The sequence below is a fragment of the Leucopleurus acutus genome (assembly GCF_964270905.1).
Source record: "Leucopleurus acutus genome assembly, chromosome: 1".
Taxonomy (NCBI): Eukaryota; Metazoa; Chordata; class Mammalia; order Artiodactyla; family Delphinidae; genus Leucopleurus; species Leucopleurus acutus.
In genome coordinates, this window is record NC_139142.1 from 12148937 (window position 1) to 12163969 (window position 15033).

The following is a 15033-nucleotide window of genomic DNA, read 5'->3' on the forward strand; positions in this document are numbered from 1 at the left end:
CTGGATTAGGGCCTACCCTAATGATTTCATTTTAACTTAATTACTTCTGTAAAGACCCTATCTCCAAATATGACCACATTCTGATATACTGGGGGTTAGAACTTCAGCATATGAATTTGGGAGGGGGTAACAATTCAGCCCATGACAGGTACTTGCTAACACACATAGTGGTGTGCATTACAGGAGAAGAACACGGAGTTGGGAGATTCACCATGGAAACAAGCCTGTGCCTGTCCAGAGGATGTTACCTCATGCCTCAAGGTTGCTTGCTGCAAGCACAACTCTGAGAAAAGGGCCTTGCATTCCTGGCACACAGCAAGGATGTACAGGGGTGCTCAGGACTCACATGGATTGTCTCTCCCAAGAGAAATGCTGTCACAGTCTCAGATCAAGGTACAACTGTACCATCCTGAGTCTTTATCAAGTCAGGTTGTGTTTTACACAGATGTAGAATTGATCATGCCTTTCTAACAGTTGCAGAAAACCCTGAGCCACAGCTCTTTAGTTTGCAATAATTATATTTATAAATATCTTTAATACCAGTTAAGGAGTAAGTGTAGAGCTTAGTCAATTGTTGTCTGCTTTTGTCACATAATGAGAAATATTTTTGATTCAAAGAAGAGATGATTTCTTTGCCATTGTTTATAGCAAAAGGAACTAAAAAATATCTTCAGAGTAATTGAACGGAAATAATTTTTTTCTTCCAACAGATGGAATTGCCACTTTTATATGTTATGATTTTACTTTTGAACATTTTTGATTTTTCATCAGGAATAACATATAATAAAGGTAAGTTTCAGACTCTTTTTACTCTCTAAAATAGAGAATATCTTCTCAAGACTTCCCCTTTATATCCCTTCCTCACTAACAGTTAAAATATTTTTCTTTTAGTACTTCTTCTTTACTTTATCTTCCAGTTTTTCCCAGGTATTATCTATTGTACTCTGGTCCAGAGGTTTCTAATAATATCATTGTGTACATCGGGACTTTTCTTTTGTTATAGTATTTCATTACTTATAAGTCATAGAATATTTAAATTTTAAGGAACATTTTATATTTGCAAAACTTGAATTATTTGGATAGATCTTTTTGATTTCTCCTCCATGAATGGTTGCATGTAGGATGAATTGTAAACTGAATTATAGGCTAATAGACTGAGAATTTTCTGAAATTAATACATGGATTAAATTGCCCAATAGGACTTTCATGGTGTAAAACTTTACAAAAGGAATAAGACAAATCCACCTCGTTTTGTGCAGATTGTATAGATTCTGTAGTATCCTGAACTGGATCTACCAGAACATAATCGATGGTCAAAAAATTGTTGACTGAGTGGATGGAGAGACTCAGGGTCTCTTCTACACATGGGTGTGTTGCAGAATTGGGTGAGTTCTGGGATGAACCAGTTCTAATTCCTATATTCCACTAGAGAATATATTACACAAGTATGGACATAACCAAAGATTGGATAGTCACTGGCAAACTTATGAGATTTCAGAGAAGGGAGAATGTACTTCCAACTGGGGCAGGGGATGGAGTGAGTCAGAGAAAACACTGTATGAAAGGTATCAATCCATATTTGTCCCCCAAATGTCTGTACATGCATGGGGAAGAGCATCCTACAAAGACAACATCAGGTAAGTGATGAATAAAGTTGTAGAGGTAGGCAACCACAGAACATGAAGGGAGCAGTAAATAGTTCATTCTGACTTGAATGAAGGAATAGAAGAAGTAAAATATTTTGGAAAGATAGGAAACTGGCTTATATTATAGAGGTACTTGAATGCCAAGCTAAGGAATTTGGGCTTCAGTCTATATTCATTGGAAAGTCATTTAAGATGACTGGATAGGGGAGTAACATCTCAAAGCTACAATTTAGGAAGATTAATATGGCAGCATTATGTAAAGTAGGTTGGTGAAGGGAAAGTTGGTAGGCAGAGAGAACAGACAGAAGACGATGACAGTAGTTTACACCAGATCTTCAGTCATGAAGTCAGTTTTTTGGTCATGCATTGCATCAGTTGAAAAAAAAAGTGCAAGCTTGGTTCCCCAATATTTTCTATTTATTTTAAAATTATGTACGTGTACTACTGTACTAATATATTGTGTACCTTGTAAACCTACACAAAAGCCAGAAATTAAAAGGGGATGAAAAAGGATGAAATAATCTTTTAAAATTATTATAAAGTATACTGATCAACATCATAAAATTCTTTGAAATTTTAAGATTTTTGGTGAGAAAATGTGATGTAAATATATTTTTTTAAATCTTGGAGTCAAAGTTTATAGAGATTTGAATATCTGGCTCTAATTAAATTTATTTTGGTATTTAACTTAAATTAGCTATTATATTAAAAATATATCTCACAAATTTTTGTATCTCTAAATGGGATAAATGCATGTTGGCTTAATGAATAAATCATGATACTCATTTTTCAATCCTATCTATCAACTTTGTAAAGGTTTTTATTGAAAAAATTTTAGTAAGCTTTCAGCTTTCTGTATGTCAATCAACTTATTTCCATTTTAAGCAAATAGTTCCAAACTTCATTGAAATTCATTTGAAATATTTAAATCAAGTAAAAAAATTTCCATTTTCAAGTTTCTAAAGTATTGCAGATATGACAGTTATTATAGATATATTTATGAGATTTCCAGTAACAAAATCACATACTAATGTGAACATTTCCAGCTGCCTATATTCAAAATGCTCTCTCCACAGCATGCATTTTTAAAGGTATTTAATTTAATGTTCATTGTTCAAATGAACCTTCAGTTTGAATGGATAGACTGAGTCCTGATTTACTTTTTGAAACTATGTGTCAGCATATTCCTGACAGCCATTTGTCATTTCAAAAATATAAATGGAAATCAAAAAAGCTGGAGTAGAAATTCTCATATCAGCAAAAATAGACTTTAAAATAAAGACTATTACAAGAGGCAAAGAAGGACAATACATAATGATCAAGAGACCAATCCAAGAAGAAGATATAACAATTGTAAATATTTATGCACCCAGCATAGGAGCACCTCAATACATAAGGCAAATGCTAACAGGCATAAAAGGGGAAATTAACAGTAACACAATAATAGTAGGGGACTTTAACACCCCACTTTCACCAATGGACAGATCAACCAAAATGAAAATAAATAAGGAAACACAAACTTTAAATGATGCATTAAACAAGATGGACTTAATTGATATTTATAGGACAATCCATCCAAAAACAACAGAATACACTTTCTTCTGAAGTGCTCATGGAACATTATCCAGGATAGATCATATCTTGGGCCACAAATCAAGCCTTGGTAAATTTAAGAAAAATGAAATTGTATAAATATCTTTCCCGACCACAATGCTATGAGACTAGATATCAATTACAGGAAAACATCTGTAAAAAATACAAACACATGGAGGCTAAACAATATGCTACTAAATAATTAAGAGATCACTGAAGAAATCAAAGAAGAAATCAAAACATACCTAGAAACAAATGACAATGAAAACACGACGGCCCAAAACCTATGGGATGCAGCAAAAGCAGTTCTAAGAGGGAAGTTTAGAGCAATACAATCCTACCTCAAGAAACAAGAAACATCTAAAATAAACAAACTAACCTTATACCTAAAGCAATTTGAGAAAGAAGAACAAAAAATCCCCGAAGTTAGTAGAAGGAAAGAAGTCATAAAGATCAGATAAGAAATAAATGAAAAAGAAATGAAGGAAACCATAGCAAAGATCAATAAACTAAAAGCTGGTTCTTTGAGAAGATAAACAAAATTGATAAACCATTAGCCAGACTCATCAAGGAAAAAAGGGAGAAGACTCAAATCAACAGAATTAGAAATGAAAAAGGAGAAGTAACAACTGACACTGCAGAAATACAAAGGATCATGAGAGATTACTACAAGCAACTATTTGCTAATAAAATGGACAACCTGGAGGAAATGGACAAATTCTCAGAAAAGCACAACCTTCTGAGAATGAACCAGGAAGAAATAGAAAATATGAACAGACCAATCACAATCACTAAAATTGAAACTGTGATTAAAAATCTTCCAACAAACAAAAACCCAGGACCAGATGGATTCACAGGTGAATTCTATCAAACATTTAGAGAAGAACTAACACCTATACTTCTCAAACTCTTCCAAAATATATCAGAGGGAGGAACACTCCCAAATTCATTCTACAAGGCCACCATCACCCTGATACCAAAACCAGACAGAGATGTTACAAAAAAAGAAAACTATAGGCCAATATCATAGATGAACATAGATGCAAAACTCCTCAACAAAATACTAGCAAACAGAATCCAGCAACACATTAAAAGAATCGTACACCATGATCAAGTGGGGTTTATCCCAGGAATGCAAGGATTCTTCAATATATGCAAAGAAATCAATGTGATGCACCATATCAACAAATTGAAGGATCAATACGGTATGATCATCTCAATAGATGCAGAAAAAGCTTTTGACAAAATTCAACACCCATTTATGATAAAAAAATCTCCAGAAAGTAGGAAGAGAGGGAACTTACCTCAATATAATAAAGGCCATAAATGACAAACACACAGCCAACATCATTCTCAATGGTGAAAAACTGAAACCATTTCCTCTAAGCTCAGGCACAAGACAAGGTTGCCCACTCTCACCACTATTATTCAACATAGTTTTGGAAGTTTTAGCCACAGCAATCAGAGAAGAAAAAGAAGAAATAAAAAGCATCCAGATCAGAAAAGAAGAAGGAAAACTGTCACTGTTTGCAGATGACATGATACTATACATAGAGAATCCTAAAGATGCCACTAGAAAACTACTAGAGCTAATCAATGAATTTGGTAAAGTAGCAGGATGCAAAATTAATGCACAGAAATCTCTTGCATTCCTATACACTTATAATGAAAAATCTGAAAGAGAAATTAAGGAAACACTCCCATTTACCATTGCAACAAAAAGAATAAAATACCTAGGAATAAACCTACCTAGGGAGACAAAAGACCTGTATACAGAAAACTATAAGACACTGATGAAAGAAATTAAAGATGATTCCAACAGATGGAGAGATATACCATGTTCTTGGACTGGAAGAATCAACATTGTGGAAATGACTCTACTACCCAAAGCAATCTACAGAATCAGTTGTATCCCTATCAACCTACCAATGGCATTTTTCACAGAACTAGAACAAAAAATTGCACAATTTGTATGGAAACACAAAAGACCCCAAATAGCCAAAGCAGTCTTGAGAAAGAAAGATGGAGTTGGAGGATTCAGGCTCCCTGACTTCAGACTATACTACAAAGCTACAGTAATCAAGACAGTATGGTATTGGCACAAAAACAGACATATAGATCAATGGAACAGGATAGAAAGCCCAAGAGATACACCCATGGACCTATGGTCACCTTATCTTTTATAAAGGTGGCAGGAATGTACAGTGGAGAAAGGACAGCCTCTTCAATAAGTGGTGCTGGGAAAACTGGACAGGTACATGTAAAAGTATGAGATTAGATCACTCCCTAACACCATACACAAAAATAAGCTCAAAATGGATTAGAGACCTAAATGTAAGGCCAGAAACTATCAAACTCTTAGAGGAAAACATAGGCAGAACACTCTATGACATAAATCACAGCAAGATCCTTTCTGACCCACCTCCTAGAGTAATGGAAATAAAAACAAAAATAAACAAATGGGACCTAATGAAACTTCAAAGCTTTTGCACAGCAAAGGAAACCATAAACAAGACCAAAAGACAGCCCTCAGAATGGGAGAAAATATTTGCAAATGAAGCAACTGACAAAGGATTAATCTCCAAAATTTACAAGAAGCTCATGCAGCTCAATAACAAAAACACAAACAACCCAATCCAAAAATGGGCAGAAGACCTAAATAGACATTTCTCCAAAGAAGATATACAGACTGCCAACAAACACATGAAAGAATGCTCAACATCATTAATCATTAGAGAAATGAAAATCAAAACTACAATGAGGGGGCTTCCCTGGTGGCACAGTGGTTGAGAGTCCACCTGCCGATGCAGGGGACACGGGTTTGTGCCCCAGTCCGGGAGGATCCCACATGCCACGGAGTGGCTGGGCCCGTGAGCCATGGCCGCTGAGCCTGCGCGTCCGGAGCCTGTGCTCCGCAATGGGAGAGGCCACAGCAGTGAGAGGCCCGCGTACCGCAAAAAAAAAAAAAAAAAATCTACAATGAGATATCATCTCACACCAGTCAGAATGGCCATCATCAAAAAATCTAGAAACAATAATTGCTGGAGAGGGTGTGGAGAAAAGGGAACACTCTTGCACTGCTGGTGGGAATGTGAATTGGTTCAGCCACTATGGAGAACAGTATGGAGGTTCCTTAAAAAACTACAAATAGAACTACCATATGACCCAGCAATCCCACTACTGGGCATATACCCTGAGAAAACCAAAATTCAAAAAGAGTCATGTACCACAATGTTCATTGCAGCTCTATTTACAATAGCCAGGAGATGGAAGCAACCTAAGTGTCCATCAACAGGTGAATGGATAAAGAGGATGTGGCACATATATACAATGGAATATTACTGTCAATGGAATATAGTCTGTCATACAGAGGAGTGAAGGAAGTCAGAAAGAGAAACAGATACCGTAGGCTAACACATATGTATGGAACCTAAAAAAAAGAAAAAGGTTCTGAAGAACCTAGGGGCAGGACAGGAATAAAGACGCAGACATAGAGAATGGACTTGAGGACATGGGGAGGGGGAAGGGTAAGCTGAGACGAAGTGAGAGAGTGACACTGACATATATACACTACCAAATGTAAAATAGGTAGCTAGTGGGAAGCAGCCGCATAGCACAGGGAGATCAGCTTGTTGCTTTGTGACCAACTAGAGGGGTGGGATAGGGAGGGTGGGAGGGAGATGCAAGGTGGAGGGGATACGGGCATATATGTATAGGTATAACTGATTTACTTTGTTATACAGCAACAACTAATGCAACAATGTAAGGCAATTATACTCCAATAAAGATGTTTAAAAAAAAAAGGGTCAGAAAATTTAAAACACTTTTTAAAAAGTAATATAAAAATATCCCTAACTCATCTTTAGACAGTTTTTTAAGAAGTACTTTGCCATTGTATACCACCAAAACCCATGTTTGTTACAAAAGATGTTTGTAGTCACCCTTCATCTAGCCTTACGTCTGATGTCCTTCAGTACTTTTGCAGCATCTGGCTTCAACTTCATTGAGACATAGAAAACCAGAGCTGGACAATATTTAAAGCTGTAAAACTACAATTTTTTCAGGGACTATTGCAATTGAGGAAAAAAGATCTCAGTATAGAACTAGTCTCAATTCCAAATACAACATAGGCAAGTGGGAATTTATAGCCAAGGAGCAGGTTCATTGTGGGGGAAATTGTGTCTTTGTATGGAAAATTACTAAGAGGAGACATCAAGAGTAGGGAGGATTCTTGCTCAGCTAACCAAACAGTATTCTTGCTGAGGGCAGGCCAGCATGACCATTTGGGTGGATGGTAGGGGATGAGGAATTTGAGTAGATATTGAGAGTGGTTAGATATCAAGGATGGGGGGGGGCTTCCCTTGGTGGTGCAGTGAAGAATCCGTCTGCCAATGCAGCATACACAGGTTCGAGCCCTGGTCTGGGAAGATCCCACATGCTGCGGAGCAGCTAAGCCTGTGCGCCACAACTACTAAACCTGTGCTCTAAAGCCTGTGAGCCACAACTACTGAAGCCTGCAACAAGAGAAGCCACCACAATAAGAAGCTTGCACACGGCAACGAGGAGTAGCCCCTGCTCACCGCAACTAGAGAAAGCCCGTGTGCAGCAACAAAAGACCCAATGCAGCCACAATAAATAAATAAATAAATAAAATAAATTTTAAAAAAAGGATGGGGGGCGTTTCTCTCTAAGATGACTTAGTAGGATTCTTGTGAAAATAGCTATACAGGTCTAGCAAGGGATAGGGCCTATCCTCTTCATCAAATCAAGTCCTGCCTTTTTCCAAGAAGGAGTCTGAATTTATGCCCCAGATTAGAGGAATACATATGACATTGATGAGTGGTCCCATCACAGCCTCTTTCCTCAAACTCAAGATAAGGAGAAGGGATAGAGGATTCTGGGAAGATGGCAGAGTGAGAAGCACAAGAAATCTGCCTCCCCAAATGGACAACAACTGCACTGGCCGAATCTGTCTGATACAACTTTTTTGGAACTCTGGAGTCTGCTGAAGGCTTACAACTTCTAGGGGAAGGCTTGGACAGTAAGTTGCAGTTAATTTCAGTCATTGTCAACTCTTATCACAGTAGAAACTACCCATGCCCCACCCTCAACCTCATGGCATGCAGCTGTGCACGTGTTACTGGAGCAGTCACACACAACTTGCAGAAGCTAGGATGGGCAAAAAGGACCCTGTCTTCCAAATATTGAGAATCTGTACTCTGCTGCTTCTGATCACAGAGGTGCAAAGAGGCAGGCAGCCATTGTTGTTGTACCTCCCCTCATTGTTGCAAACTCTTCTCCCTCAGCTGAATAGATTTTCAAGGGATTTAAAGGACCAGTGCCCTTTTTACTCCCTTTTTCATTTTTCATTTTTTTCCTCTTTGGGAGCCAGACATTAAAGACTATCAAAAAAAACGCAAACAAAAAAAACTGCATTTAAGGGGATAAATTACAAAGTGACAACACATGCCCAGGGAAAAATGACACAGGCTCATAAAAGACCTAAGAAGACCTTAAATTTACACCTGAGGTTGATCCTTGATACAGAGACAGCCTACAACAATTTTTTAGAAATCCGAAAGACAAAAACAGTAACAAAAAAAAGCAAATCCTGGGGAATGAGGAGAATCTAATTTCCAGAGTTACCACACTATTAGATTCAACTGTCCAGTTTTCAACAGAAAATTATAAGACATACAAAGAAACAGGAGAGTATGGCCCATTAAAGGAAAAAAATAAGTCACCAGAAATTATCCTGAAAAAAGGTTGGATGGCAGATCTACTAGACAAAGACTTTAAAACAACCATGTTAAAGTTGCTTCCAAAACCAAAGAAGATGTGGAGAAGGTCAAGAAAATGATGTATGAGCAAAATGGAAGTATTAATAGAGAAATAGAAAACCTGAAACGAAACCAAGAAGAAATGCAGGGGCTGAAAAGTACAATAACTGAAATGAAAAACTCACTAGAGGGATTCAAAGGCAGATTTAAGCAGGCAGAAAAAAAACCCAGCAACTTGAAGGTAAGACAATTGTAATTATCAAGTCTCAGGAACAGAAAGAAAAAAGGTTGAAGAAAAGTGTAAGAGACCTCTGGGAAACCATCAAGTGGACCAACACACATTGTGGGAGTAACAGCAGAAGAGAGAGAGAAAGGAGCAGAGAGACTATTTGAAGAAATAATGGCTAAAAACTTCCTAAATTTGATGAAAGGCATAAATATGTATTTTATATATATATATATCTCCAGGAAGCTAAGCAAACTCCAAGTCAGATGAACTGACAGAGACCTACACCAAGACACATTATAATCAAACTTTCAAAAGCCAAAGAAAAAGAGAGAATCTTGAAAGCAGCAAGAGAGAAATGAATAACCACACACAAAGAATCCTCAATTAGATAATAAGCAGATTTCTTATCAGAAACTTTGGAGTCCAGAAGGCAGTGGACTGATATATTCAAATTGCTGAAAGAAAAACTAGTCAGCCAAGAATCCTATATCTGGGAAAACTGTCCTCAAGAGTGAGGAAGAAATTAAGGCATTCCCAGGTAAACAAAAGCTGAGGGAGCTTGTTACCACTAGATTTGCCATGTAAAAAATGCTCAAGGGAGTCCTGCAAGGGGAAATGAAAGGACACTAGACAGTCACTTGAAGCAGTAGGGAGAAATAAAGGTAAATATGTGGGTAATTATATTGTAACAATGGATTGTAACTCCACTTTTTATTTTCTACATGATTTAAGAGACTAATACATTCTAAAGAAAAAAATTGTTGGTACAAAACTTACTATCATTGTAATTTTGGTTTGTAACTCCAAATCTTGTTTTCTACATAACTTAAGAGACTAATGCATTCAAAAGAATTATTAGTTCATGTTTTGGGGGCACACAATATTTAAAGGTATAATTTTATTATATCAACAACTGAAAGGAGTGGGGATGGAGCTTTAAAGGAGCAGAGTTTTTCTATGTTATTGGAGTTAAGCTGCTATAAATTCAAATTAGGGTAGTATACCATTAGGATGTTAAATGTAATCCCCATGGTAATCACAAAGGAAATAGCTATAAAATATACATGAAAGGAATTTACATGTTTCACTACAAAAAGAAAATCAACTAAATACAAAAGAAGGCAGTAATGCAGGAATGAAGGACAAAAAAGTTATAAGGTATATAGAAAACTAATAGCAAAATGATAGAAGTAAGTCTCTCCTTATCAGTAATCACTTTAACTACAAATGGATTAAATTTCCCAGTCAAAACTGGGAGATTGGCAGAATGGGTAAAAACACATGATCAAAAACAAAAACAAATAATCACACATGATCCAACTCTATGCTGTCTATGACAGACTCTTTTATTTTATTTTATTTTATTTTGTTTGGCCATGCCACAGCATGCTAGATCTTAGTTCCCTGACCAGGGAGCGAACCCATGCCCCCTGCAGTGGAAGCGCAGAGTCCTAACCACTGGACTGCCAGGGAATTCCCAGAGAGACTCACTTTAGAACAAGATAAGAAGGAGGGATCTTCCTCCCAACACTCCCACCCTTTGGGGAGAGGAGTCATATCAGTAGCTCTCTATCAAAACATAAATTCACTCCAATCTCCAACTTCTGTCCCTTTTATATGTTCACCAAGGTTGAGGAGTTTAAGAGTGAAGAACTGGTTTTTGGCCACCTCTGAAAATCTGTATCATAGCCTAGCACGTGTTATATTTTATTTTAGTGCTCAGTCAAACCTTTCTTTTTAGTGTCCTGATATTGTATCTTTAAAATGAAAAAATAAAGTGGAAGATTTAAACTTTATCTAGAGTGATGTGAATTTAAAATATACAATTACAATTCTTATACTTTAGAAAATATTTTCTGTGTAAAAAATATGGTTCTTTTAATGGAAATTCTTCATTAGTGACCTAAAAAAATATATATGCTTGTGTTATTTAGGTGATACGGAGAAACGCTTTGCTTGTGCTAGTGAAGGGTTCCCCCAAAAGAATGAAATAATCAAGTTGTATCTTTCCTCTGATGACTTGGTAAGGTCCACTAATAGCATGTGCTACACCCCCTCATATTCCTTTTAAGTGCATAGGTGAAACCAGTAGCACTGTACTCTCTTCAAATACCTTCTACTATTTTCAGACTTGGGGACGTGAAATTTGATATAAATAATCCTTTCTATCCTTTCTATTTCATTCCACTTGGATCAAGTAAAATATTTCATCTAGCCATTGAACACCCTGGGTGGTTTGCTTTTTTTTTTTTTTTTTTTTTTAAGATGGCTCCATCCCTTTTTTAAAAAGACTGGCTGTAATGATCTTCATTTTTTATGGTTCTGATCTGTCCATCTGAAGTTTGACAGATGTAGCCTGTTAGTGAAAGAACGTTACCTCACATGACCTTGGGAAAGAATCTTTCCCTTTTATAACAAGTACCACATTGTAGGTGTCATTTTGGGTAGGGGATTATTTGACTCCTTTGATTCAAATAATGGCAAAATTTTTAAAAACACAACAAAATAAGATGTACTGTTAAGATAGTCATGCAGCAAATGCTAACAAAAACATAAATTAATAAAAATTGCACAGATTGTCTAAAAGTCTATGATAAATATAACAAAACGAAGAAAAACACCCCATGAGGACAAATACATTTATCCTAAAGTCTGTTTTGACTTAGTTCCCGGTTCCTTCTTAATATGCCAAACGTATATTTAGTTTTTTATTTACAACTATTGTGAAGTGCAAGCCCTTTGAGTCACACGTGTCTTTCCTATTTGTGATTAAATATTATGGAAAAGGAACGGGCTCTATAGGAAGAGAGACCTACAGAGCTGGGGTCAAATTTTGGTTCTGCCATATATGGTATGTGTGCCCTAGGGCAGGTTACCTAACCTCTCTGATCCTCAGTTTTGTCCTTTTGAAAGGGAAGTATAATCTACTTTTTGGATAGTTGTGATGTGGTAGTTCTAGAAGAAGTATTAGTAGAAATAATAGCTAGCATTTATAAAGTGTTTGTCAGGCATTTTTCAAAATGTTTTATGTTCATTATGACATTTAATCTTCTGTAAGATAAGTACTGTAGGGGAGTACTGAACCTCCCCTCTTAGGTTCAGTGGCTGGAGCCTGTAAAACAAACTGACAAAAGACAGATTAAGCAGGAGATAAAAATGAAGTTTGGGAATTCCCTGGCAGTCCAGTGGTTAGGACTCAGTGCTTTCACTGCTGTGACCCAGGTTGAGTCCCTGGTTTGAGAACTAAGATCCTGCAAGCCTCACGGCACAGCCAAAAAATCCCTAAAAAACAAAACCAAACAACAAACAAAACAAAAAAAGCACAGTTTATTTACACATGCAATGCACATACCCATGGGAAAACTCAACGATGAGTACCTCAAAGGGATCCTTAGAATTGGGAGCTTATATAATATCTTAACAAAGTGCAATAAATTGTGGAGAAGTTGAAGACAAAGGAAAAGGGTTTGGGTTTATCTCCCTGCCAAGCCCCATTAGAAAATAAGTTCCATTAGGTCAGGGGTTTTTGCCTGTTTGGTTTAATTCTGTTTCACCAGCACCTATAACACTGCCTGATTCATGCTAAGGGGTCAGTAAATATCTTTGGAATGAACATGTTTCCCCATTTTATAGATAGGGAAACTGAAATTCAGATAGGTAACTTGCCCAGAGTGATCTTAACTACTAGGAGAACTAAGTTAGATGAAGCTCTTCTTATCCATATTGGTTTTCAGGGAAATCTACCATTTGTGATTGCTACCTTTTCATATACCTTCTCAAAACTGGGAAATATTCAATAAAAATGCAGGAAAATGAGTTTTGCTTTATACATTTGCTTTTTTATTTAGACACAAAATAATGATTTTAATAAAATAGGAATTTCTACATGTGATAGCATGTGACTTTGAGTCTATGTTTGTTAAACATAATAACTCTATGACCATTTCTATGACAGAAAAGATTATTATAGGATGAATTGAAACCTATGATGACACTGGCATAATAGGCTGATGGGTTCTGAAAGTGTACTTTTCAAAATAGATTTTTTTCCAAGTTAAAGACTAGAATTACTAGAGATAGCAATCTTCAGCAGCATCTACTTTTCATAGATTTCTCCTCACTTTCAAATTAATGTAAAATATGCTCTTCTCCATCAAATTGTCACTACTTGTTTTTTTTCTCTTTCCTGAAGAAAATCCAGTGTTTTTTCCAATCTGAAATTGAGCTTACTTCAAAGGAATTTCTAAGCGTGTTCACATCAGGAGGACTTGCTCCAAGCTTGGGAATCATAAATAGTACATATACGGGCATCTTTCACTTTAATTTAACTTTGGTAATTACATTTTATTTTATTTTGTGGTATGTTATTAACAAGAAGAATACTCTTCCTTTTAGCATGTGTTTTTAAAAACAGCTAGTCCAGTAATATTACATCTGTATGTGGTTTAAACCCAATAATACTTTGTTATACTTTTTACTTTAAAGTCATTTTTTAAGGAAATTAAGAGAAGAAAAGAAAAAGATTCATGTGGGGTTTTTTTTTTTTTTTTTACTTTTTATTGCCATCCAGTGTCTTCAGCATAAAGAATTTGTAGCATTTCTTACAGTGCAGGTCTGCTGGCAATTAATTCTCTGGAAGTTGTTTCCCCTTTATTTCACCTTTTTGTGTGTGGGGGTAACAACTTCATTAAGATATAATTTACATACCATACAATTTGCCTATTTAAAGTGTACAATTAAATGGTTTTTAGTATATTCATAGAGTGCAACCATCACCACTATCTAATTTTAGAACACTTTCATCACTTCCAAAAGACAGCCCATACCCATTGACAATCCCTCCGCATTCTACCTTCTACTCCCCAGTCTTAAGCAACCACTAATCTACTTTCTGTCTCTGTAGATTTGCTTATTCTGAACATTTCATGTAAATGAAGTCATATAATATGCAGTCTTCTGTGACTGGCTTCTTTCGGTTAGAATAACGTTTTCAAGGTTCATCCATGTGATAGCATGTATCAGTACTTCATTTCTTTTTATTGCCAAATAATATCCCACTGTTTTGGTACCATATTTTGTTTATCCATTCATCAGTTGATGAACATTTGGGTTTTCTCCACTTTTTGGCTATTATGAATAATGCTGCTACGAACTTCTGTGTACAGTTTTTGTGTGGAAATTTTGGTTTTTTATTTCTCTTCTGTATATAACTAGAAAATGGAATTGCTAGGTTATAGGGTAACTCTATATTTAACTTTTTGAGGAACTGCCAGACTGTTTTCCACAGTGGTTGGACTCTTTTACATACCCATCATCAGTATATTTGGGTTCAAATTTCCACATTCTCACCAACACTTGTTATTTTCTGTTTTTTGTTTTGTTTTGTTTTGTTATAGCCATCCCACTGGGTGTGAAGTGCTATCTCATTATATTTTGATTTGCATTTCCCTGATGATTAATGATGTTGAGCATCTTTTCATTGCTCAACAGTGTTTATTGGCCATTTGAATATCTTCTTTGTGAAGATATCTATATAGATTATTAATTGGGTTGTCTTTTTATTGTTGAGTTGCAAAAGTTCTTTATACATTCTCAATTCAAGTCCCTTATCAGACAAATGACTTGCAAATATTTTCTTCCATTCTGTGGGTGGATTTTTTATTTTCATGATACTGTCTTTTGATGCACAAAAATGTTTTTGATGAAGTCTTAGGTATCTATTTTTTCTTTTGTTGCTTATTCTTTTAGTGTCATAAATAGGAAACCATTGCCTAATCCAGAGTAA

At 36.0% G+C, this 15033-nt stretch overlaps 1 protein-coding gene across 1 annotated transcript in view; it reads left to right on the forward strand.

Annotated features, from left to right (window-relative positions):
• Positions 1-710: 710 nt before the first annotated feature.
• CATSPERB (cation channel sperm associated auxiliary subunit beta) overlaps positions 711-15033 on the forward strand; it is a gene marked incomplete at both ends in the record, with an annotated part of 128825 nt that continues 114502 nt past the window's right edge. The window contains 3 exons of the mRNA XM_082837650.1: positions 711-789; positions 11183-11271; positions 13441-13581. Coding sequence (XP_082693776.1) covers positions 711-789; positions 11183-11271; positions 13441-13581 — 309 coding nt within the window. The remainder of the gene's footprint in view (positions 790-11182; positions 11272-13440; positions 13582-15033) is intronic.